Source organism: Actinia tenebrosa, unplaced genomic scaffold (assembly GCF_029948245.1).
Source record: "Actinia tenebrosa isolate PJP-AT-01 unplaced genomic scaffold, QUT_ActTen_1.0 PGA_scaffold10__47_contigs__length_13832649, whole genome shotgun sequence".
In the NCBI taxonomy this organism is placed as follows: Eukaryota; Metazoa; Cnidaria; class Anthozoa; order Actiniaria; family Actiniidae; genus Actinia; species Actinia tenebrosa.
The window spans coordinates 4,770,407-4,797,260 of NW_028292570.1; the positions used below are offsets into that span (position 1 = coordinate 4,770,407).

The window sequence follows — 26,854 nt, forward strand, 5'->3', positions numbered from 1 at the left end:
CTCCTGTGCTTCCAGGGTTTTTCTCTAGGTTCTTCGGTTTTCCTCCCAAGTTCTGACCAAGTTCTTCCAGCCAAGTTCTGACGTCGTGACTGTAATAAAACAGCTTAGCATTCACCATATAATGCGATTCTAGATTATTGCTTATAGATTATTGCTACGAAAAAGTTTAGAAACAATCGGCAATTCTGGTTGATCGAAGATATATCTCTAATGAGGCTCTGGTACTCTGTTCGTTGAGGCGTCGAGGTTGTCAATCGATGGTTTTCACAGCCACCATGTTGGATGAATTTAACAAAAGATTGCATCATTACTCTCCTTTGTAATATCATCCAATATGGCCGCCGTGTCTTTTGTTATTTTATTCTCTTGGGAATGATTGAAAACCAGCAATACCTTTAAATGGATTTGTAAAAGCCGTGACCGGAAATGAGCTGAGGTGTCAACTCGTCAATGTATGTTTTGTATGTATTTCAGTATGTGTGATTAAGATATTTTCTTCGCTGAGACGTCTTTAAAGATTTAGTTAACTTCGTCATGATTGTGATTATGAGGCTAAAAATTCCTTTTAAAAACATCTTTGCCGCACTTACTAAAACGACTGATCAATTGTTGAAGACCGGTTTCATTTACTTATAAACATCTTCAGTGTGTGTCTCGTGGTCATTCAAATTAACATCAACTGTGCTCTCCACATTAAGGAATTACGTTGTGAATCCTTCATTTCTTTTCTCCAAAAAAAGTAATTAAAAACGCGAAGACTTTTAAAATGATTGAGCGGTTAGTAAACTGATCATTGTACAATTAAGCATCTGGTCAAGCCAACTGTGCCGGGGCGGCAAGTAGATAGAAAACAATAATCCTAGCGCGCATGCGCACTCCATCCCCATCATCGTCAAATTGATCAAGGGATATAAATATCATTCAAACGACGATCCATTTACAGTCCCTGTATATTATCAAGTGGTACGTACCAAAAAACCTAAACGTTATGGAACTTATGACCTCTTTCCAAGATCTAGAGGTAGGTACAAAAATCTTTCTAGGAATAAAGAGAAAATGATTGTCTCAAAATCATTAGCTTATTCTCTTATGCTCTTATGCTCTTATGCTCTTTTACTCCGACGAAGGACTAGCGTCCGAAACGTCAGTTTTTTCATCTTTTCACGGTGTATATTTTACCTTTTTTAAGTTACTGTTTCATTATAGAAACACCGACGCAGCTTACACTAGTTTTTAGCTAGTTTTTTCTTCTCGTTGACTTATTCTTTTAGTAATTCGAGAGAGGATTTTATCGGTTTTTGCAACAATAACAGAAAGAAAACCATAACATTGTCGTTCAACCCTAAAAGATAACAATGTCATTCAACTATCTTTCAAAACATTTAAAATACAATTTTATAATTTCATGAAAAAGCGAAGGAATATATGAAATTTTACTCATTTAATGTTAATTTATTATATATATACATATATATATATATATACATATATATATATATATATATATATATATATATATATATATATATATATATATATATACATTTTATATTTATTCGTATTCGTATTCTTATAGATCTCAATTTTAGCGATATATTGCTATTATTATTATATATTTAACATCGTATGTTAAATGTGCAGTACTAAAACGTATAGATGCAAAAAAAACCCCTATGACCTGTATAGGGCGCACAGCGTAACCTATACAGTCGAAAAGGAAACTAACTACAATAAATTTAAATAGATGTCATATATATACAATCAGCTACAATAAATTTCTAGCAACAAAAAAACCTCTCCATATTCTATGAATCTGTAACAGTATCCTAAGATTATAAATAAAGTTCAAGCTTATATATTATTATCATCATCATCATCATCATCATCATCATTATTATTATTATTATCCTCATTAATTGGTTAGTATTATGAATTCGCAAAGCCTTACAACGACAATGTAAAGATCTAGATATTGTTCTACAATAATCTAGAATAGGGTATCAACTTATATATGTTCTATCTTTTGGACCATTTTTTAAAATTATTTTGAAATTCCCTAAGGAAAAGTAAATTAAAGATATATGCTTCGTGGCTGTAAGTCATCTTTATTTCATAAATGGACTTAAAATCTTTTAAATAACTTTGGGAGTGATTTGTGTTTTATACGCACAATATGATATTGATAATTATATATTGAGAAAACATTGCGTAGGTGTGTCGATGAATTAGTATATGTATACAGTCAATTAAAAAAATGTTGTCGTAGAACAACTCAAGCCTACGCGACTGGACCGAAAGGAGCTCGGGGTAGTAATCATTGAAGCCGAGTTTACAGCACGAACCTTCGTAGACGAGCGGGAAGTGTTGAAGGAGACGTTTTTTTTAATGCCTTCATATCTTCGAAATTGTGAACTGAATCATAACTACTTTGTTTTTCTTTTCCTAAACCCAAAGACATGCATTTGATGGGTCGTTTCTCGCCATTATTATCTTGTTACTAGAGGGACAATTAATTCAGAACGAATATTTAACCGCTTCAGTGATTTTTACCCATATTCCTTTCGGTCCAAGTCGCGTAGGCTTGAGCCGGTCGACGACAACGTTTTTTGAATTGACTGTATTAGGGATCATTTCCATCATGTTCAGAGCTTATTAATTTTCAAAATAATGATTATTAATGATAGATTATTAAACATTTAGGAGAGAATGAATGACTAAATGAATGAATGGATGAATTATTGACCAATAAACTTAGCATATATATGCACGTAGACTAAAGACTAAGGGTCCAAACTTCTGTACACTCTTCTCGAATCAAAACCTCACAGAGTTACGGCCCAAATTTCTGTCTGTCGCAGTCAAATCGATCCATTTATTTCTTGCTTATCCGCATGTAGCTATATGACCTATATTCTACGTCTTTTACTTATGAGAAAATTTATATTTGCGAAACAAAACAACACGGTTTCGACCAGCGTAAGACGGAAGTTACTGCTGATAGCACGAGGTGGAATAATGAACTATTGACGTTTGGTGTGTTTGTTTTTTTTTTCCTGTTAGGATAAATTGTGATCACGTATTTTGTTAAAAGTTTTGAAAATAAAATGTTGTTCCTTCATTTCGGAAATCCAATCTGATCAAATTTTTGATGAGAACTTCATAAGAACCAAATTTTCGTTTTGTTTGATTTTGTCTTCGCTTTATTTACACTATCTAAGATAAAAATTAAAAAAAAAAAAAAAAGGTATTAAATATATTGATGAATAAAATTTCAATATCTTTGTTTCCTTAAGATAAACATTTATCAAACTTCGCCTAATAAACTTGTGGATCAGATATATATATGAGATGTATACACTTAATTGAAGAATCGTTGTCGGGTTCAGAAACATAGAACATAAAAGCTGAGACCGAAATGCATGGCACAAATGGGAAATGGCATAATTATATTATAATTTATTCATTTGCGCCATCCATGCAGGGTCGGTGTCCACTGGTAGAACGAAGCTTGGGATTGGGCAAAATAACAAAAACAAAGAAAGCATGGATTATGGTGAACAATGTGTATTGTTGTACATGTGAGCTGCGTTCTTTGTTTTATCTCACCATTCATTGTTTGTTCATCCACTTCCAGGCTTCGTTCTGCTTGTTGTATGTTACCCCCTTCATGTAGTCGGTTTAGAATGCCAAACGCGTATTAAGAACAGTGGATAATGCCACGGGTCGCAGGTCACAGCATGCATCTAATTAACGTACTTCCCATGTGCCTTTTTGGCCTCAGCTTCTATGTTCTATGTTTTTGAGCCCGACAACGATGCTTCAATTAAGTGTACACCTATTTCAAAAAACATTGTCGCTCGGAGATCTGAAATCTGAGACCGAAAGGAATTGTGGGTTGTAAGCTGTAAATTGTTTGTGGATTTAATTAGTAGTTCGCAAAAAGTTAATATCTTGATATACTAACTTAGAGCGATGACCTGTGCTGGCAAACTATCTGAGTAAGTGGAAGATATAACTAGCTAAAAACTAGTATGAGCTGCGTCGGTGTTTCTAATGAAACAGTAATGATGAAAAGGTAAATTATACACCGTGAAAAGTTGAAAAAACTTACTGACGAGCTGGGTGGAAATCCACCCAACCCACCCACCCCTGTATCCGCCCCTGAATACCTCCCATCAGATTCGAATATGAAGAAAATATGACCTTTAGCCAGTGTTTATAATGGACCCTTGACGTAATGATGTCATAGTAGTTATTTTGAAATTTACTTCAGCTAGACTGTCAATATAAGGATAATGTATGTTAACTCGCTTGTTTTTAATACGATATGGAAAACGAATGAAGATTTCATGCTCACATTATTACGTGCTAATAGCGCATAGAATCATCATTCGTTTGCCATATCGTATTGAAAACAAGCGAGTCAATATACATTCTTCTAATAGTCAGTTTTGCTGAATATACATTATATTATATTGATTATATTTCGATATAAGGCTGCGTTCATAATGTATGGCAGTGGGGGGGGGGGGGGGGGGGGGCAGGTGAAATTGAGGGGGGATCGGGAAAATTGTGGTAGGAAAAAGGGGGGGATGGGTAAATTTTTATCAAAAAAATGGGGGGGGGAATGCACAATTGTTGGAAGAAGCTACAAGCCTTGCTTAGAGGGGATCGTATTTTTTTGCATGACTTTAAGGGGGGTGTTAAGAATTCAGTCTGGACATTTCAAATTTTCACCTGCCCCCCCCCCCCCCCCCCTCTCCCCTGCCATACATTATAAACGCAGCCTAAAAAAGTAAAAAATAAAGGTCATAGGCACTTAAATAGCTCTCTTTCGTTATGTTTGAAAGCTTGCCACTGGCACCGAAATAAGAAATAAATTATCATGTTAATATTGTCATATTTTTTAATCAGATCTTAAAAGTTACGTTGCTTATCATTGTGATGAGATTCCCCGTCAGTCTCCAGCAACACTGTGTGCCTCTAGTCCAATCACAAACGAACAAAGCCCTAATTGGCAAAGCGTACAAATCCTTCACGACCAAAGACTACCCCACATGTATGATGCAGTGTCATGACGACGAGCATTGTATGAGCGTGAATTTTCACTTGCTGACAAAAACATGTGACCTGAACACTCAAACCAAAGAGTCACGACCAGAACTTTATGAAGTGAGAATAAATAGTATCTACTCGACAAATATGGCATTCCGGACACCAGCACCAGGTACGAAATAGACCCAATCTCGTACCTAGAACCCTTATTTCTTACTGCGCATGCTCGACGAAATAATTGGGCTCTGGAAAACTCCAAACCGGAAGACCCAGATTTTGGGTTTCTCGCACATGCACATTATGACAGACTAGGTAAATTCAAAATGGCGGAAGATGTTCAACGAACATGTGAATTTGCGATTGGAAAATTAGGTTTTGAAGATGGTTTTCAGTTAAATTAACTCCGAAAATATCTATTGCATGGAAATCAATACAATTTCCATTACAAAACCGGTAAAACTTTGAAAAATCCGGCCCTACAGGCTTTTTTGGTGTACTTAATTCGAGACGCCATCTTGTTTATTTTCCCTAGTACTGTAATTTTTACTTCCGGTATCTTCCTTTGTTCTCGAGAACCAATCACAGCACAGGAAATATTGGAGTTTTCCAGAGCCCAATTATTTTGTCGAGCATGCGCAGAAATAGACCGTTTTCTCAAGGTTGCGTGCGCAACTTGACGAGCCATGATACCAGAACACGAGCGCACGCAGCCTTGAGGAAACGGTGTATTGGGAAGCAAGGCCTTTCAGCAATGCGACCTAGGTTCGAGTTCGAGTTCGAGGTGTGAGTCTTCCACTTGACGAAAAAATGAAAATATTCTGATAGGGCATTAATTGTTAAAACATATCATTTTTTCTCATTCAGTTTTCGTACACGTGCAAGGGAGCACGGCAAATGCGCTTGCGCGCGGTTTTGAAAAGTTGGGTTTCCTGTGGCGATGGCGTAATTTGACACAGAAAGACCTAGCTTTATAGCAGTTGTCGCGCTTTGGTTGGGCTTTGGTATATTATATATTATTAACTTATGTGTAGCGTCATACTGGATTGAGCCCGCATTATATTTTTTCGAAAAACCGCATTCGTTATCACCACAGGAAGCCCATTTTTTACCACAGGAAGCCCAATATATGCGCGCATTTGTCGTGCTCCCTTGACACGTGAAGCAAAATTTGAAGACATTTCACCGTTTAGTCCCCTCCCCCCCCAGTTATGATAAAAAATTTTACGCCTCGTGAGTACATAGTATTTTGACCAACTGTTGACGTCATATCGTGATGAAATAGAGGATAAACCATCGGAAATTTAGTGAATGCATCGGCATGCTTATAGTAATACCTCTTAAAGTTTCCCTCAGTTTATAACTTGATTTCTTTTCGCAGAACCGCTTAAGGGATCGAAAGAGCTTCCCGCCAAGTCGTGTTTAGAAATACTGGCCAGAGGTGATTCAGTTGGGACAGGCGTTTACTGGATAGACCCTGCTAACACAGGAACCCCAATGCAAGCTTACTGTGACATGACAACAGATGGAGGTGAGCTAGCTAAGACTCTTGTGTTAAATTCAAATTCAAATGGTGGTCACCATATGAAAAGCCATACTAATTTCTTTCCCCACTGGGTTTGTGGACCAAAATATTCCAACATTATGAGTTTATATTACTATAGGAACATCCATCTTCCATACTGGGTCTGTGAGCCAGCATATTCCTAAGATCAGGAGCCCATTACTAGGTGCATCCATCTCCCATACTGGGTCTGTAAGCCACTATATTCACAGATCATAAACCCATTATCAGGAGCATCCATCTCCCATACTGGGTCTGTAAGCCAACATATTCCCAGATCAGAAGCCCATTACTAGAAGCATCTATCTCTCATAATGGGTCTGGGAGTAGAACATATTCCCAGATAAGGACCTGAGCTCATTAATACCTCCCATACTATAGTACTGGGTCTAGGAAAATCATTATAATAACATCTAATACTGGAAGATATCCAAGGTAAATTACCAACAGATTTGGATTTTATGGTAAAGAAAATAATAAAAATGATTTTGGCTCTTAGGTGGTTGGACGATAGTTAAGAGAAGTATCTTACAAACGACAAATCGACCTCCGCCAATCGAAAACGTTGGGACATATGAGGTGATATCCTTATACCACAGACAAGACAAGTGGATTGCACCTACAGTCGGTGCAATGTTGGAGATTCTTCAAGTGATGGGATTCCACCAGATTCATTTCTATTGTCACAAGAAATCCGTGGGTCGAGTAGTGAGCATCATGACCAAGAACAACACCGCTGGACAAGCTGTAGTGAGTTACTTTACCGGCCCTGATGTAGTCTCAGTTTTCCCTACCTCCTGTGACTCCTTCGATAGACTGGGCGAGGACACGTCCTTTCTGAGTCAGAATTGTGAAAGATGGGGCACGAGTGTTCCCTCTGGCCATGCCAGTACACCCCTGGTTAAACAATGGGGTTACTGGGGATTCAATGGACCAGTACGCCTGGCCACGATCCCCTTTCAAATGGATAAACCTCCTAAATATTTTTACGGATATCATACCCCTCAGGTCAATAAATCAGAGAGCCAATGTGACGATAACATTGATGCACCTGCCCTTTACAACGTAAATGACACTTGGATGATATCTGTACGATAATCTCCATTGTATACACTTCACTGCAAAATCGTTCTCGGGTTCAAAACATAGGATTTTTTCTTTCTTTCTGGGAAATGACATATATAAAGACAAAAGCATAAAGATGACTGGCGATAGGTTCCGTTTGAAATGAACTTCCACGGGTCATAAAAACATGTACCATAAACGTACTTCCCATGTACCATTTCGGTCTCAGTTTTTGTGTTCTATGTTTTGACCCAACCATGATTTTGCAATAGACCAGTTTCGAATTCCAAATTACCGCTGTGTTCCTCGATTACAGACTCATTTGCACAGGGTTAGCCTCGAATCAGTGTTTAAATATTCACAAATACCAACAGAAAAGTAAAGAATGCACAACTTCAACAATACAAACATTTTGAAACTCGACGGACCTTGACTGGAACACGTGAATATTCTGCATAAACTCAAGGCTAATCCTGTGCAAATGAGTCTGTAATCAAGAAACACAGCGGTAATTCGAAAGGGGTCTATTGAGCGTATTGGGGTCGATTTTGATGTTTCTGAGTTTAAGCGTTTGAGATTTTGGATTTTGTCAGTGAATTATAACCGTCGCTATCCCGGATCGTGCATTGAACACATGCGCACGACTTTCGCACGAAAAATTCATGGATTGTCATGCGTAATGATGTGTGATCGAGTGATAAATGTGTGACGTATGTTACCGTGTGACTGTGTGACGCGTGTGATGAATGTGTGACATATGGAACCGAGATAGTGAGGCGGAGGAAAAATGAATTCGCATCATTTATGATCTAAACGTCACCAATAGACCCAGTTCATTAGATTTATCTATAAAATCTCACATTTAGTAAATTATAATAGATTGCCAATTAAGCCAGGCCAATAATAATGATAAATACTAATTGCCAATCATCATTGTAAAAGACGTGATGTTGTATGACACTTATTTTTGAATTACTAAGTAAACTTTCTCCCAAATAGTATTGTCGTTCGCGTGCTCATCAACCATATATACATAATTGGTAAGCTTACCTTATTTGGAAGATTCGTTTTGGGGATTTTTTCTCCATTTAAAGCTTAAAATGTCTAACACATGATTGAAAAGATGCAGATATTATAGCGAAGAAACACTTGATAATAGTGTCCACCATCTTGAATTTAGCTGAGAGACCTGGCCTTTGACAAAGGAAGCCCAAAACCTTTCAAACCACAGGGATCCCGCGCGAACGATAATGTGAAAGAATAATCCCAGCCAAGCAAAGCTCGTTTAGACTTGGCTTAAGCGAGCTCGTACCATGTTGATATTAAAGTCAAATACAATCACGTTTCTCTGACTACGACCAACACTTGACCACGCATGTGTCACCTGACATCGAACAAGAGTTAGCTTTCTGTTTGATTTGTTATTACAGTTAAGGGGCATAGGGTTAGTGCGCGGTGGGGCAAGTTCCAGGGGGGAGATAAGGGGTGCAAATTTACAAAACGAGAGCAAGAATAATCGCTTTGATACAATGAATAAGCGCTTTGATAACGAAAGAAATGTGGAGATAGACATAGTCAAAGAAAAGAAGGAAGATAATGGAAATGAAATGGGAATAAGAAATACAAATCTAAATGGAAATGAAAATGGGAATGAGAATTAGAATAGAAATGGGATACGTTGATCATAATCAAATCTACCTGTGTGTTTTGTGACCCATCCTGGTGCATGTCAGTTTGCAGTCCCCTCAACTTGATTGATTGAGCTATTTCCCTGATTATGTAACTTTGACGTTCGTCTTCAGGACTTCAAATGTAAATTATCAGGGACACTTTTAGCGGGAGATAGCATTTCAAAAGGTTGCAAATTGTAAGTATTTTAAATAAGAGCATTACTTAAGTCATGAGAATCTTTTATGTAATGATATACCTAATTCCAACAACGTTAAATTTGACAAAAATATATCCGTAAATTCAAAAATTAAATTGTTCAGTATTTAAAATGCTATCATTATAATTATTTAAAAAATTGAGCAAGTAGATTCCCATTGAGCTGATTTAGGCTGAGTCAATCAATTTTTTTCTAATTTAACATAAAAGTGAAAGAATAATTAGAGAAAATTAATATTTTTTTATTACATTTCACATTAGTGTCATTAGGGACTGCGTTGGTATATTTTATACAAGAAATTTATATGAAAGAAACTTATAAAACTCCAACGAAAAACTAACGTCCGAAACGTCAATGTTGTTTACGGAGTAAAAGCAATTTAGCTTATATACAAGCTTGCAGAAAAGGGTCAAAATATTCTTTATAATTAATTAAAAGCAATATGAAATAGCACTTGTGTATTTGTGTTGTGATTTAAACCCTCTAGAAGCTATAGAGCACCCAAGAAATAAGTTAACTTTTCTTCAATTTCTCGTGTTGCTCAGTGTTTAACTACACCTGCTACACGCGAATATTGCTGAAAAAATGTAATTCTCTCCTTTTTTTGTAAATTTTATAAGCAATGGAAACATAACTCTAAAGTTGCTTTAAAATATTTGCTGAAACATTTATGTAGTGTATTTTTAATAACAAGTATTTCTTCTTCACTACAAAAGGAAATTATTAATGTTATTTTTTTCATTTCAAATGTTTAACTTGGTTTAAGATTGCTGTATCAGATAAAGTGTTACCATAGCATTGATGAGTAAACATCACTGTTATCTGATACAAATAGCTTTCTTGTTAGTCATAGAAAGATAATTAGATACAGCTTTTTCGAAAAATATTGGTGAAGTTTTTGTTTCACTTTGCATACCAAGCAAGCTCGAACTTATTTATGGGCGATGTGATTCCTATAACCGAAATGTTACGACGATAAAAAATTTTCCAAAACTTTGTCTGCTCCTTTTCCCCCGGCATATTTTTTTCAGCGCTGACATTATTTTAATATGAATATAATTTAATTAATATAATCAATGAATTTTCTTTTCTTAGCTTATTTTCTATCTGTTTCGTTCGTTCGTTATTTATTTTTCTTTATTGACAATGGTAGCATAAGGGTCTAACTGATGTTTTTGATTTTTCACTGTACAGGTTTAAGAATGTTTAGACTGTTGGTTATATTGACCTTCCTGTGGGCAGTTGCTATTGCGACTCGTTAGTATATTAATAACGATTGTTCGTTGTATCCATCAATGTATCCAGTCATCCAGTCATCCACCTATCCACCCATCCACCCCTCAACCCCTCCACCCCTCCACCCCTCCACCCCTCCACTCCTCAACCCCTCCACCCCTCCACCCCTCCACTCCTCAACCCCTCCACCCCTCCACCCACACGTCGTCTATCCATTTTCCCAATCCTTTATCCATCAATCTGCACATCCACACATCCATCTTTCATCAACCCATCCCTTCACTCCAACACACAACTATCTACTCATTCAAACACCCACTCACCCACCCACAGTACCATATCTTTTGCTAACAAGGACCATTGCTTTTCATGTCTCTGTCAGCTTGCTCTTCTCCTGTTGTTGATCTTGGCATACTCATCCAAGGATCATCGAGTTTTGAAAACAGCGAATTCATTTTAACAAAAAGAGTATTGGTAAGTAGACTAGCACATTCTACTGATCTAATTTGATTTGAATTGTATTGAATGGGATTGAATGGGATTTGATGGGTGGATGGGTGGATGGGTGGATGGGTGGATGGGTGGATGGGTGGATGGGTGGATGGGTGGATGGGTGGATGGGTGGATGGGTGGATGGGTGGATGGGTGGATGGGTGGATGGGTGGATGGGTGGATGGGTGGATGGGTGGATGGGTGGATGGGTGGATGGGTGGATGGGTGGATGGGTGGATGGATTATGCTTTTTGGTGGATGGGTGGATGGTACCGTGACCATGGCGTCTCCTATACCCAAAAGTAATTCTATTTCTGTTCTTGTGTCTCAGGTGTCACTATTTCAACATCTCGATGTTTCAACCAGCAAAACTCACGTGGGAATTGGTTACTATAGCAACGGTTTCCACCTTTATGCAAAACTGAGTGACGACCGTCTTTATGATCCCATCAAATTAATGTTAAGCGTACTGTCGTTACCATTTCCCGGTCGCAAGGTCAGAACTGATCTGCTGCTCAAAATGGCCAATGACAAACTTTTTACGGCTGATAAAGGAGACAGAACTGGTGTTCCGAACGTTTTAGTCGTTGTCATTCCCGGACGGCCTGGGCCTAGAAATGTCGTCTATAGGAAAGCTCTCAAACAACTAAAGGTTAGTAACAAGGTCATTGAGTGGTGAAGGATCCAAGGTAAGGGTGGGGGAGGGGGTGGGGGGGGGGGGGGGGGGGGGCTTCATACCCGTGAAAACTAAATGGTAACTATTTACACTCAGCAATCTTTTTTCATTGATGTTTATCAAAAGGAGCGAGGGACACGTATCATAGCCGTTGGTCTTGGCCATGAAGCCAGCTATAATGATCTACTAGAGATTGCACTTGGAAAAAAGGAACAAGTGTTCCATGTAAAGGATGTCGAGAAATTAAATCTTGCAGAATTGGCAAAAGTGATCAAAAGCTCCTGCTGATCTGGAGATGCTTCAAGGATCCACAGTCACGCCCTGAAAAGCCATAGTACTAACATAGGTTGCTCCTTACTTTTTGATCTTTAGTTATATCGGGAATTGTAAAAGTAAATTAAATAGCTTATAAGTGTTTTTGTCAGCACCGGGAAGGACGGCTGATTACAGGTGAGGGGTGGGGAGGGAGGTACGGATTTTTGGGTAACGAATATTCAATGTATAATAAGACTTAAGAAACTCGAAGCCGCTGGAGAGCGACAGTTGCGTGACGACACTAAATAGTTGCGTGACGGCACCAATAGCGGCCGCGTAGGAGACTAGAGGAAGGGTTGATATGAAACCAATAAAATGATTGAAAAAAGGAGGAAATAAAGTTGTCATACTTTTTAAATAATCTTTTAAGGAATGTGAAACAAGCAGATTAACGGGAAAAGTAGGATGTAATAATAATAATGCATATTTTTCGAAAAGGCGTGAAAATGACCCAAAATCGATCAAAACCATATGCTATAGTCAATGCTTTTTGGCCAAAAACACCCATTTTTGAAGATTTTCAAAATAATGCGAAAACTTGAAAAGGCGTGAAAATGACCCAACATCGATCAAAACCATGGGCTACAGTCCATGGTTTTTGGCCAAAAACACCCATTTTTCAAGTTCATTAATAACTCATATTTTTCGGAAAGGTGTGAAAAACACCCAAAATGGATCAAAACCATGGTCTATAGTCCATGCTTTTTGGCCAAAAACACTCATCATTCAAGTTTTATATAAATAATTGATATTTTTCGGAAAGGTGTGAAAAACCCCCAAAATCGATCAAAACCATGGGCTATAGTCCATGCTTTTTGGCCTAAAACACCCATTTTTCAAGTTTCATTAATAATTCATACTTACGGAAAAGGTGAGAAAAACCCCCAAAATCGATCAAAACCATGGGCTATAGTCCATGGTTTTTGGCCAAAAACACCCATTTTTCAAGTTTCATTAATAATTCATATTTACGGAAAAGGTGTGAAAAATACCCAAAATCGATCAAAACCATGTGCTATAGTCCATGCTTTTTGGCCTAAAACACCCATTTTTCAAGTTTCATAAATAATTCATATTTTTCGGAAAGGTGTGAAAAATATCCAAAATCGATCAAAACCATGGGCTATAGTCCATGCTTTTTGGCCTAAAACACCCATTTTTCAAGTTTCATAAATAATTCATATTTTTCGGAAAAGTGTGAAAAACACCCAAAATCGATCAAAACCATGTGCTATAGTCCATGCTTTTTGGCCAAAAACACTCATTTTTCAAGTTTCATTAATAATTGATATTTTTCGAAAAGGTGTGAAAAACACCTAAAATGGATCAAAACCATGGGGTATAGTCCATGCTTTTTGGTCAAAAACACCCATTTTTCAAGTTTCATAAATAATTCATATTTTTCGAAAAGGTGTGAAAAACACCCAAAATCGATCAAAACCATGGGCTATAGTCCATGCTTTTTGGCCAAAAACGCTCATTTTTAAGTTTCATAAATAATTCATATTTTTCAAAAAGGTGTAAAAAAAAACTAAAATCCATCAAAACCATAGGCTATAGTCCATGCTTTTCCCCCGAAAATAGCCAAAAATGACCTATTTTGTATCCTTCATAAATAATACTTATTTTGAAAAAGGTGTGAAAATTGCCCAAAATCGATCAAAACCATGTGCTATAGTCCATGCTTTTCCTCCGAATATGGCAAAAATGATGTAATACGCTTATAGACATCTTACGTTGGGTGCGATATTTTCCCATTTCAGACCACGTGTTTTTCCCTTGAGAATAAGGTTCTTTGTTTGAGTTGTATCCATATTCTTGTGTCTTCTCATGCACAGCCACTAAACAAAGAAATGATACTCTAGGGAGTGACAACTGGTCTGTAATGGGAAAAAATTGCATCCAAGCCTAAAAGGTCTATTTCACCCAAGATGTATACCATCAGCCATGGATATTGCGTTTGACTAAGGAAAGGAATAATATAACAAGACTTCATTAAAAATCATACTCATGATGCAAATGTCCTGAAAAATAATCTTTATTCTTTAATATTAGTTAATAATTATCGACATTACATATTTATGACAAAATATATCCTAATAATAATCAAAATATGTACGACCAGCGTTGTTTTCAATTCGTGTATTCGATGTATAAAACTACAAATCAATCTTTGTTTATCAAGTCAAAACTAAAACTTATTGCATTCGCGACAGCCATTTTGGGGGAGCAAGAACAGTATGTCGCTTTGTCCCAACATATGAGTGCCAAGTATAGTCCCTCTCTAAGCCTTTCTAATCACAAGCAAAAGATAATTTTATTGAAAAAAGTTATAGGTGTATGTACAAATATTTCTATATTGCCACATTAAGAAAAGCTATTGGCTACTTTAAGAAACCGAGTAAGGGACTGGGGTGAGTTTTAAATGTTTAAACGGATTAGCAAAAAAAATTGTCCTCTGGGAAAGCAACTCAAGATTAGTAAGTCTGGCAAATTTAAACTTCAGATAACAATTGTTTTTGTTTATCAAAGTAAAATTGAAAACTCGCCCCAGTCTCTTGCTCATCTTTTAGGTGGTCAATTAATATTGTCTACAAATTACTATACTTCTCCAAAATATACAAATACACTTATATGCCTTTCATCTCGTTTCCTCGATGAATTAAATATCCTTTTTACTTCATACTAGCTATTTCTTGAAACAGTTTGATAAAAATATACACGCCTTTTACAGTTTATACAAGTGTAAATACAATATTGATTGCATGTATACAACGTCTGGGCCAATAGAAGCTTTGCACCATCACGTGATGGCAGTCTAGACAGGAGAAATCTGGTGTAGTGTGGTTTACACGAGAAATAATTCAGTTTTCCAGACGAAAAAGACTCCTCTCATGGCTGCTATCACGTGATGGTGCAAAGCCTCTTCTTTTCTCTTACCATTTTTTTCAACCGGAGCAATTTAAGAAATTCGCAATTTATAATAAAAAAATTAGTGCATTGATGATTTTTGCTATTATACATTGTTGCAAGGCTCTTTGCATTTCCAATGAAATTTCCCAGTCACGTTAGAAAGTTTTTAATAAGTAACGCACCAACAGAACGTAGGACACATGTTAAGACAACAATGTGCAGTGCCTCCTGTCACGCGCACGCTAAAAAGTGTGTTATATAACGTAACGTGCATCACGATAGATGTCGTGACTTAGAATATACCAAGAAAAAACATCACCTTCAACTCAACCAATCACGACTTGACGTTAGAACGAGCACGTGCAAGAGCACGTGACACCAGCATCTGTGCTTCCAGCTCTGCCTTTTCCATAGCAACTAGTTTATCTTGCGCCTCCTTATTAGGTGTTCTTGGTTGAGAGACACGTGAAAGTTTAATCCCAGCTGGACGCGGTTTGGGATGACCATTAGACACACCCTCTGGATCATCGCGGAGCTTTTCCCGCTCGAACCGATCGACTTGTTTCCGTGCCGTGTCAAGCATCGTTCTGGCTTCTTGATAGGGGTCTTTCTGATCTCTACTCGATCGTGGCGTGCCCATGTACCTTGGTGTTCCATGGCTCGGCTGGGTGGAGGCAGCCGATGGTGGTCGCGTGTAGTTGCGAGGGGATACGTACTCAACAGGGTGTGCTTCTCTTGAGGGCCTGTCTTGAGCATACTGTCGAGAGTCTCTGTAAATATACGACGGTGAGGGGGTAGCACGGGCGGATGATGGTCTTGTGCCTCTACCCCCCTGAGGGGTCGGCCTCGCTGAAGAAGGCCTTCCTCTTGGAACGGCAATTGGCGTCGAAGCCTGTGGTTGTTGCCTAAGAATATCGCTTGGAAAAGCAGCTCGTGGATACACTCTTTGTGTTGTGATCGGAATGGGTCTGACAATCTGTGACTGAGGGAGGGAGGCTGGAGTGAAGAGTGGCTCTTCATATATGTTTGATCGCGGGCTCGTTTCATCTTCAAATACCATTGAATCACTTTGCGGAACATGCAAATCTGGACCTGACGACAATAAAAGAACATTGGATCAAAAATGGACTGAGATACTAATGATAAATGTCCAAAGTAGTTTAAAAAAGTATTACGTCCCAAAAAGTAGATTTGTCATTTTTTCTTTACTATTCTTTTTTCAATATTTTTTTCCTCTTTTGAGTTTCTCATCAGTTTTTATCTGTTCTCTTCTCATGCTCTTCCCTTCTTTTCCCTTCTCTCCTCTATCTATTTTAATCACTTAAATCGTTCATACCTAGAGATTGGTAAAGATTTTCATTTAGGTCCCGTTCCTCCTCGTCCACATTAATCAGAACAGACTCGCGTGGACTGGACAGGTAATGTATGTCTGCAGGCTCAGACCAAGGGGGAATCGTGGGATATCCACTGTTCAGTAGATCCTGAATGTACTGACTCTGCGTAGGCTGAGGGTAAATGATCTTTGAGAAAATAAGACAAAAGATATTGAAAATGTTAAGTTGACACTTCGGGCCACAGGGATCCCACCTTAGATAAAAACGACAAATGAAGATCAAATTTACGAGTTTGGAGTATTACAAATCATTTGTAATACACTTCAAAATGTTTGTCTCTGACTTACAAATTTCTGCGATAATAGTTTATAGTTTAGATCCTGTAACAAGAATCTCATTTGTGCCCTGTGATGTTAGGCCCCGTCCACACGTATCCGGAAATTTTTGTATCCGCAAATTTTTTTTTGCGGATACGGATTGCGTCCACACGTGTCCGCAAATTTTTGTGTTCGTATCCGCAAATTTAACGAAAACGGATACGTGTGGACGGTGAAAACGATTCGAATACGCTTCGTGAGGACGCAAACATTTTCGTATCCGCAAAAAATAATTTGCTGATACATAAATTTCCGGATACGTGTGGACGGGGCCTTAGAGTTTGAACACCAAAACTTGAATAAGTCAGAGACAAGCTTCTTGTATTTGAAATATTTAAACAATAGACCCCTTGCAGCACGTCGGAATGCAGCACAATTTGGAGAACATAACAATAGGTTTCCAATTCTCTTGAGATTGAAATTCTTTTGGTTTTTCTCCATCCAAATTGAGCTGCTTTGACGTCACATCCTAGGGGTCTATTCATTTGACGTCACATCCAAGGGGTCTATTCATTTGACGTCACATCCAAGGGGTCTATTCATTTGACGTCACATCCAAGGATCTATTCATTTGACGTTACATCCAAGGGGTCTATTCATGGGGTGTATTAAAGAAAATAAGCCCACAAGATGACTATTTCATTGTACCTGTTGCTTGATTGGCTGCGGTGTGAACAATGGCACGGCGTTTGTCGGGCGTGACTGGTATTCTTCATCCTAGTGAGCAAGAGAAAAAAAAAACGATGGTTTTGGTATTTAATATGTATATCTCTCATACATAATGGTTTTGTCCAGGAAGATAGACCAAATACCAAATCAAAGACTTAAGTCAGGATGGCGTGGTGGTAAAACGCTCGCCTCTCACCTCTGAGGTCCAGGTTTTGAATCCCGTTCGCCTCATGTGAGCTGAGTTGGTTGGTTCTCCTTCTGACTGCGAGGGTTTTCCTCCCTCGTCTCAAAATCAACCCTAACTAATTCAAACTGGTTGGAGCTGTGCTCCGGGGTCATACATGGACTGTATAGCGGCTGCCAGAGGCACCTTCACATGCTTTCAGTTCGACCCCGTTGCGCCACTGCTGTGCTTTGTGGAGCGAGGAGAAGTTTTAAAGAGCTTCTTTGGCTAATCATGATATGATGTTAATATCAAATCTTACCAGATCACGTGGCCTTACATTCACCAGTTGTACTCCAGGCGTCTCATTAGTTACCCAGGTAGACTCTCGAAGTGCATCATGCGCCACTGCCTTTGGTGCAACACCGCTGACACCAACATGATGAGCATCCTAAAGATAGAAAATTTTTTCAACAGTTATAAACAATAATATACTATTCTAGAACTTGCTGTATCACAAAAGAAACAAGAAAATATTAATAGATAATAATAATAATAATAATAATAATAATAATAATAAGTCAAACCAGCTTATTCGTTCCTATCAAGGTTGGAAGATTCATTTTTTTAGTTTTTGAAATTCGATATCAAGTTTGTTTTTTGAAATTAACAGGAATGAAATGGAACTTGTAAATTTCGAATTAGCTCTTGGTATAAATTTTGATAGGTGATTGCCGATTATTTGAACAACTGTTAGCCACAAATTGTGACTTGAATGTCGGTACTGCCAAACAAACCTTGGCTTGCCTTTAGCAGTTATGATTAAAATGATTCGATAACAAATCGAGATTTAAGGCTGTGTGCACACTATACCGGATAGCAATCGTTTCGGCTCAAAAAGTATATGACCGGATAGGCCTTTTGTTCACACATGGAGCGCTTCAGTGTTTTTGGAGTGATTTTTGTATTGGATAGATGTCGTTCCGCTCCTGTTTCAAAAGCGATAAACTTTGTATCGGATAGGTTTTTGTGCCAATTAAAGTGCAGTATGAATAGCACGATCCGGTATGTAGCAGGGGCCCAGTTTTTCAAAGCCCGATTAGTGCTAATCCTGGGTTAACTCCTAATAAGACCTATAGAGTTAATCTTGGATTAGCGCTAATCCAGCTTTGAACAACCCGGCCCGGAAGTTTAAGTGGTTTGAGTAAAGAGTTGGGAATATCCGCTGTCAACAAAATGCTGGCTCATGCTCCGTTTCACGCATATATGTACACATTGGGACCGGGAATACCATGTGCCGCTTTAAAAAGCTATCCGGTATAGTGTGAACATAATATAAGTCAAAACACTCCAACGTTCCTTGTCGCTAACACGAGGTACTTCATAGATTATAATCTTAATGAGTGCAAAAACCACGGGGTTCCCGAACCTGGACTTACTACTGACGCCAAAACTATAGGCCCCTTCCACTAATTCCCTATCCTGGGGTCTAAGCAATTAAGTTTCCTTCTCTCGAGATTTGAAAAACAATTTCCACGTAAATTTTTTTCATGTAATTTTTTGTGTTTGCCAGATCGACGAAAGCCGGCGGGGAATATTACTCACCCTTTTAACCTTTTTCTGTTTCTTCTTTTTCTTTAGTTTTTCTTGTTCTTTTCTCAACTTTTCTTCTTCTTCTTTTCTCTTCACTTCTGAGTCAGCCTCACTTGAGGTTTCACTACTGCTTTCTAAGGACGTACTTGTGCCCACGCGATTATGTATCCAGCGGTCTCTTCTCATCTTTTTCTTTCGTCTGAAAGAACGAGCAATATCGTGTGTCAGCAGGTCAGAATTTGAAATGCTTTTTATCAAACACCATAGGAAATACAGCCAATCATAATGCAGGAAAGCTTTTGTATATTCGTTGACATTCCTTCCTGTTGTACGTTGATTTCTTTCGATGGAGTCGGATACGGTGGTCATACAATACTTTCTCGCTGCACGCCATGCAATATCTCACTAGTCACTTGTATTTATTCTTTGGTACACACTCGTCCAATGTTTCGTGTATATACTAGAAATTACAAAGGATGCGTGGGATATTCTATGGTATACCACGAGAAACCATAGTATAACTAGTGTATCTATAATGTCATTATTAATGTGCATTTTCATTTTAGTTACTCAAAAGCATGGTGAGTATATATATTAAAGAAAGAAAGAACAAAAAAAAAAAGTACGAAATGAAGATGAAATTAATGAAAAAAAAAAAAAAAGAAAAAAAAAAAAAAGAGACAAAGAAAAATTAAAAGCAGGAATAAAGGTAAGAAGCAAGGAGGAAATAAAAGAAAAGAATAAAATGAAATGAATAAATGAAAGACAAAAACTTAATGACCCCGACGTGACTCGAACACGCAGCCTTCTGATCTGGTGTCAGACGCGCTACCATTGCGCCACGGAGTCATACCTGTTTAAATCAGAGGCTGTTTAAGATATCGTTACTCAAAAGGGAGATTGATACTTACATTGCGTCATAGGACGGAGCAACAGAAGCCTGTAGTAAAAAACAATATATATATAGGTTAAGAAAATGGATAGAAAGAATATTGCAGATGAATTTGAATTTAAGCGTGGAGATAAATGTTTGAAGAAAACGAAAATTCCCTAGTTCCTGTCGTTTTTCCCAACGACAAAACACTGTTGATATTTTAAACGAATTAATAGAATCGATAATTGGAAATATATCCCCCCCAGGATACAAAAGAAAGCAAAGATATGACCATTTGGATGATGTAATAAACGAAACCAGATATCTTATGTTAATTTCGACCAACATGGCGGCTATCGAAACCAGCAATAGGTACGTAGTTTGCAGTTACTCATCAGAATGAAATACGAAATGACACGGCCGCAGTATTGGTTGACATAGCGATACAAACCTACTATGAAGAATATACTGCTAAATTCCCTACAAATGGCGGCTATAAAAAGCATGTCAGTAAAAAAAGAAAAGAGTGTTTTCGCTCAGTCCCTAGACTGACAATAGAGATGGCAGCCATATTGGTTTACCTAACGAAACTAGGTTCAAAGGTTCACCAATATGGCAGCTGTGACTTCATGTGAAAACGCTCTATTGATAACTGACGAAAGTGACAATAAAGTAAACACTTCGGAAATTCAAGGAAATTCATTATATAATCCTTAAATAATATTCTAGTGAGGTTTTAGAAAAATAATTTTCGACAAGGTAGCGCAGTTCCAGCAAATAAAAATGGCGGCGTTAATGACGTCACATTTGCTTCCCAAAACTATTGGGTGCATACTTCAAATACTCACGTCCTCTGAATCAAAGGTCTTTTTGACACTTTCATTGTCGATTCCAATTTCTTGCTTTAGCTTTTCTTCTTTCACTCGCTCTTTTTCTCTCATGTCCTGGCGATGTTTCTCGCGTTGACGTATCTTGTTTCTCATTCGCTCAACATTAGCCTGGAAGAGTCATGATGCATTGTGAAATTTTTATTTCATTTTATTTAATTATTAAATATTCTCCGATAGAGTGCTTTTAGTCTCACTGTTAAATAGTTAGATAAATTTATCTAACTTAGATAACTATTTAGTTGACGTCACCTAAAATAGTAAAAGCGCGCCAAATAACGGTCATGCTAATCCGGGGGGTTGTTTTACCAGCGAATGAGTGAATAGACATTCATTTGTATCACCGTTTCTCCCCCTGATCTCAGTAGCTGTTTACTCGTAGTTTCAAATTTAGGTGACGTCACCTAAAATAGTAAATAACTTATCTAATTTAGTTGACGTCACCTATTCAACAGCGAGACTAAAAGCACTCTATTCACTGAGGCTGAGGCAAATAATTGTTTTAGTATAAATACACAGGTAATTCTTTCGAATAAATAAATAAATAAATAAATAAATAAAATAAAAAAATAAAAAAAGAGAAAAAAGAAAAAAAGAAGATAAAAGACATTTTTCCCGGTAACAGCAACAAAGCGGCTGGCTGCCATTTTGGATTATCGCTGGAGGTGATTGTCGTGTGATAGTGTGAGTTTCTCGACCAATCAGCGCGCAAGATTTTCAATAATCACCTGTGTATTTTTACTAATATATTTTATTGACTTGAAGAAGACGTACCACAACAACATTCACCAATTTGTAAGCAATATTTAGTGGGAAACCAATTCATGCAAAACATGGAAAAACTGGGAAGATTTGTTTTTAAATTATGAGTTATAAAACTTTATATCATGTTGATACAATCAATTTTTACAGTTTACACGGTTACATACCATAAATATTTAGATAATATTAATAAATTTTAAAATTTATTTACTCATAGTTAATATTAATTTATAAATGGTGTCGTATTTAGTAGGTTTTTAGAGAAATTTACGCTTATTTTGCAAAAGAAAATTTATTTTTGTAACGCATATTAATAATCATTTGTGTTTATTAATTACCTTTAGGTGTCTCTCTTCATCGGAGTTAACATCACTATCATAGATAGTAGTTTCTGTTTGGTATATATAGCTGTTTATAATTTCCTATTAGGAATAAATTATCAATTATCTCATACAGGTTAAACTGGTTTTAGTTTTGTTGTAATATAGCATGGGTAAACTGGAATAACTGGTTACTTGAAGGATTGAAGAGTAGGAGAGAAACGAGGAGAAAAAGAACAGCTGGAAAGGAGGAAGAGGGAGCAAAAGGAGGAGAAGGAGAAGGAGAAGGAGAAAAACAACATCATGAGACTTAAAGTACAAAAGAACTAGGAGAGAAAAAACAAAACAAAACAAAACAAAACAAACAAAAAACAACCAAAAAACAAAGAAAAGAAAAGAAAAAGAAAAAAGTGTAAAAAAAAGAAAAAGAATAAGTAAAGCACGAGAACACGACAAAGAAGAGAAAGAACGCATCAACAACTTCCTTGCAGCTAATAAAAGCTGATACGTTTAAAAGTTTTAGTCTTTATGCTTTTAAAGATCTCGTTTTTATACTTTGTTTAAGAGACAAATAAATGTTTCAATTTATTTATCTATATTAATATCCCTTTCACTGGATAAACGACGCTTTAACTACAGAACCAGCTGAGATGTAGCCAGGGAAAATCCCTAATTATTAAAGTAATACTCAGTAATGCTTATGTCACATAAAGTATCGCCATATTATCATAAAAACAAACCTGAGGTAGAGTCGCCTCTGTAGGCGTCTTCTCTGGCTCTACTTTTTCTTCCTTCTCTTCGAACGCTTGCTTCGGTTTCCCCCCAACAAGTGATGATTGGACGAGAGGAGGAAGGGCAGAAAAGCGCACGGGGATCTTCTCTCTTGGTTCTTCTTTGGTCAGTAGATTTTGACCTAAACGTGGTGCGTTTTCTATCACTCCTGCCAGAGGTTTCATCTAAGAGGAAAACAAAATGGTAATCAAAAGACACCTTTGATATTATTCCCAAGCTCAAGAGCGACAAAACAGTGACATGGCGGCCATGTCGGTTATATCAGTGGAAGCTAACGAGAGAACATTTTGTTTAATGGCACCAACATAGAGGCGAAAGATAAAATACTTTTTCGGATAAAAACTTTTTGGAATATAAGAGAGTTCGACTTGGAGCAAGTCTTTGGGGCGTTAAACGGTAACGTGCAGACGAATAAGTCTTAATCTAAGGGGTCAAAACAAAAGACTTTTCTTTTTAGTGTGTTTACTAAATTATTAATTTTTTATATTAAGTGCCGCCCCCGAAAAAGCGCCGCTTTTATTCATACGAAAAAAAACATTGGTATGTCGTATTTTTTTTAAAGTTTGTATTCACTTTGTATTAAATCACTGGTTACACATTATTTATATGGTAAGACCTTTACAAATAAGCACGCCACCCGAATTAACGCCACATATGAAACTCTATGTGGGAGTCAGGGAACGAAGAACAAAAACGGACACGATGGGGGAGGGGAGGAGATAAGAAAAGAAAGAGTTCGCTTTTTTGTCCTCCGTCCCCTACGTAGTTCCATGTCAAAGGAAGCCCGCGCAACCAAAAGAAGCCCAAAGAGTTGCCTACTGCGAGCCGGAGGAGGCTAATGCTCATGAGATCCAAAACCTAAACGAGTAAATCTATACGGTAAAAGAAAATTAAGAACTGGAGTAGCATTACCTCTATATCATTTTCTGTCGATCTCTTGGCGTGTTTTCCTTTCTTCTTGCTTTTAGTGCTCTTGTGTTTACTCTCCTCTCTTCTCAAGTGTCGTTCTTTGGGTTGAACGATTTCAACAGCTGGTTCAACGTGGGGTACGACGGGTAAAGGTCGGTGGGGGTGACGCTCTTCATCACTTGTGCTGGAACTGAAATGACGATCATGTAAGTTTGTCATAACGTAGATTAATTCCGTTTTAGATATTCTGCAAACTCGGTAGTCGCGAGCTACGGAATAAAAGTTTGTTTTTCGCTGCCGTCAATCAAAAAAACAAAAAAACAAAAAAACAAAAAAAAAAAAACGTCGGTACCTTTTATATTCGTAACTGGGGCCAGTAACAAACAATTTCAAAACAAGCTGTTTAAATGACGAAGTTTGAAGAAACTATCGCAGTAATCTGTTACTTTAATCTATATACAGGACTTTTTTAAGAAGTGAATTAGTGAACGAAAAAACGAAAAATGAAAGAATGGTGATGAATTAGAGATGAGTGAGTGAGTGAGTGAAAGAGTGAGTGAGTGAGTGAGTGAGGGACTGAATGAGTGAGTGAGTGAGTGAACACGATGAAAGCATTCTTTCTCACCTTCGTCGTCCATTTGGTGATGGTTTGTAAAAGTCCTTGGGTTTTGAGGGAGGTCCGCGGTAGTATGGTGACGAGCGAGGTTCTACCATTTCCTTTGCTGGTGCTTCGGTCTATTTCAATCAAAAAATGAAAGTTGTCTATAGGTACACAAACCCGGTAGGCTAGTCCAGAACTCGACCCAATTTTTTTCACCAATTAATTTATTTTTCTTAATTCCGCTACTCAGCTCGTATTTGCCGCGCGCGCATCCTCAAAAGTTGGTCAGCTTTGGACTATACAATTCTATATGTAATATTTCAAAGCCGACAATGAGGACTGGACGGGATTTCAAGTCCAAGCAATTAGTTCTAATTGCGCGGACTTGAAACCCTGTCCAGTGCAATATTGGAGGCTTTGAAATGACTTCTCGTGCTTATTCGACTTGGACTGAATTCAGTCCTTTCACATGACTTTACCAGGTTTCAAGTAACATCATGTAACCCAAAAATAGCCCATTGATTGGCTGGTTTACTCATGAATTATTAATGAGTATGAGAATTAAATTTCTTAAACCCATCAAACTTTAGCAGCAGTAAGGGGGACTCGCGATCGATGCCGTATATTTGCGGGTTTAACCCGCGGAATTCCGAACGCGGGTACAGCAGATTTACGGGATTTCCCGCGGTGTGTCCTTACTGCTGCTACGTAAACGGAGGTTAAGATATTTGTTGGATATACGATGCATTAGTAGAGTGTACAGAATCCCATTTCCCCGGCAACCACTTTCGGCTACCTTTTTTTGTGTCCCAAAAGATGCGTATGCGTGTCCCAAAAGATGCGTATGCGTGTCCCCAAAAGATGTGCGTGTCCCAAAAGATGTGCATGCGTGTCCCAAAAGACGTAGAATGTTAAGTATAAGGTTGTTAAATTGTTAAAGATATATGCATGAGTCATTTAAAAGATGTCTTAGAATGTTGAGTGTATGGTTGTTAAATTGTTAAGGACATACTGCGTGTGTCTTTTAAACAGCACTTCAGAATGTTGAGTATAAGGTTATCATATTGTTAAGGACTATTATTTCTTTTTTTTTAAGAAAATATACCCAAGAATAAGGATATTTCTTTTTTTTTAAGAAAAGAAATAATAGTCCTTAACAATTTAACAACCTTATCTTTAACATTCTAAGACATCTTTTAAACAGCACATGCAGACATACTTAACAATTTAACGACCTTATCTTTAACATTCTTAGGTGTCTTTTAAACGACTCATATAAGATATCTTTAACAATTTAACAACCATACGCTTAACATTCTAAGACATCTTTTAAACAGCACATGCAGCAGCATACACACATCTTTAACAATATAACAACCTTATACTCAACATTCTGAGGTATCTTTTAAAGCAGCATACACACATCCTTAACAATATAACAACCTTATACTCAACATTCTGAGGTATCTTTTAAAAGTAGCATGCAGACATACTTAACAATTTAACAACCTTATACTTAACATTCTGAAGTGTCTTTTAAACAGCTCTACAGCGGATATCGCATAAAGTCCTTAACGCTTTCTTTTGCCCAACCGGCCATCGTCAAGAGCGCGCTGTTAACATTCTACGGGGGATATCGCATGAAGTCGTTCGGTTACGTACAGGGAATTAGGCTGTGAATTAAGAGGGGAGGCGATTCACCTCTACCTTAAGTTCGCTAAGCTTTACCTTGTATTTATCGCGAACATGCGCCTTAATAGCATCCTTTGGTAGCTTAGAACTAAATCCCGGGTTCGGATATAAACACGGCATGCGGCTGTGCGTTAGCAGGGGCGCCCTGTTTTAGGGCCCCCTTTAGCACAGCCAAGCCGCTCTTCTTTCGAAAGGGGTTCCTATCCTGCAACCTCCTTTGGAAGGGGTCTCTATTATTCTTGTTGTTTTGTTATCGTTAATCCCTAACAAACAACAAGAAAAATAAAGTCGTATTTTCGAACTCTTTGCACAAACCAAGACATCTATCGACATCCCTAGAAATATGGATCGACATCCCTAGAAATATGGATCTACATCTTTTGGGACATCTTTCGGCTACTCCATCTCCGGAATTCGAGAGCTTGGTTTTTTTGGTGGCTCTGGAATATATTTGTATACAACTTTGGGTTCTTGTCTGGCGGCCCAGACAAGCGCTCCAATACCCAAGACGGCGAATAGCACATTCCCAGCTATTTGCCAGTCTATTTTCGTGGATATCTCCTCTACTTCTTCGGACAAATCCTCTGCCTCGCTGGATAGGCTTTCCAAATCGCTGGTTGGCAGCTGTTTCTCCAGATCGCCTATGCGCAGCAGCAATTCTTCTTTCGTTTTCCGTAGGT

The 26,854-nt window shown here is 37.8% G+C and overlaps 3 protein-coding genes, 1 long non-coding RNA gene and 1 other non-coding gene across 8 annotated transcripts in view; 3 read left to right on the top strand and 2 right to left on the bottom strand.

The window, feature by feature from the left end:
* The window catches only part of LOC148912815 (uncharacterized), a 101,794-nt gene that overhangs the window by 13,886 nt on the left and 61,054 nt on the right, over positions 1 to 26,854 (top strand). The window lies entirely within an intron of this gene.
* Positions 916 to 8,666, top strand: LOC116307039 (uncharacterized). The gene is made up of 4 exons (XM_031717179.2): positions 916 to 1,021; positions 4,915 to 5,227; positions 6,434 to 6,583; positions 7,116 to 8,666. The coding sequence occupies exons 1-4, from the start codon at positions 989 to 991 to the stop codon at positions 7,712 to 7,714; spliced, it is 1,095 nt and encodes a 364-aa protein (XP_031573039.1). The 5' UTR covers positions 916 to 988; the 3' UTR covers positions 7,715 to 8,666.
* LOC148912817 (matrilin-1-like) lies at positions 9,465 to 12,622 on the top strand. Its single transcript, XM_089026283.1, has 5 exons — positions 9,465 to 9,548; positions 10,764 to 10,826; positions 11,188 to 11,279; positions 11,629 to 11,949; positions 12,100 to 12,622. The coding sequence occupies exons 2-5, from the start codon at positions 10,772 to 10,774 to the stop codon at positions 12,259 to 12,261; spliced, it is 630 nt and encodes a 209-aa protein (XP_088882409.1). The 5' UTR covers positions 9,465 to 9,548; positions 10,764 to 10,771; the 3' UTR covers positions 12,262 to 12,622.
* LOC116307042 (uncharacterized) overlaps positions 14,303 to 26,854 on the bottom strand; it is a 35,641-nt gene continuing 23,089 nt past the window's right edge. For 3 of the 4 annotated variants that reach the window (XM_089026593.1, XM_089026592.1, XM_089026590.1), the window contains 11 exons: positions 24,507 to 24,616; positions 23,885 to 24,071; positions 22,921 to 23,136; positions 22,199 to 22,282; positions 21,060 to 21,209; positions 20,249 to 20,277; positions 19,350 to 19,536; positions 18,067 to 18,195; positions 17,561 to 17,629; positions 16,538 to 16,721; positions 14,303 to 16,293 (listed from right to left, as the gene is read on the bottom strand). In XM_089026593.1, coding sequence (XP_088882719.1) covers positions 15,536 to 16,293; positions 16,538 to 16,721; positions 17,561 to 17,629; positions 18,067 to 18,195; positions 19,350 to 19,536; positions 20,249 to 20,277; positions 21,060 to 21,209; positions 22,199 to 22,282; positions 22,921 to 23,136; positions 23,885 to 24,071; positions 24,507 to 24,616 — 2,103 coding nt within the window. In that variant the 3' untranslated portion in view covers positions 14,303 to 15,535. The remainder of the gene's footprint in view (positions 16,294 to 16,537; positions 16,722 to 17,560; positions 17,630 to 18,066; positions 18,196 to 19,349; positions 19,537 to 20,248; positions 20,278 to 21,059; positions 21,210 to 22,198; positions 22,283 to 22,920; positions 23,137 to 23,884; positions 24,072 to 24,506; positions 24,617 to 26,854) is intronic. The other variant, XM_089026591.1, reaches the window with a different exon arrangement.
* On the bottom strand, positions 20,115 to 20,186 carry Trnaw-cca (transfer RNA tryptophan (anticodon CCA)). The gene has a single exon. It is a non-coding gene; the product is annotated as a tRNA-Trp (tRNA).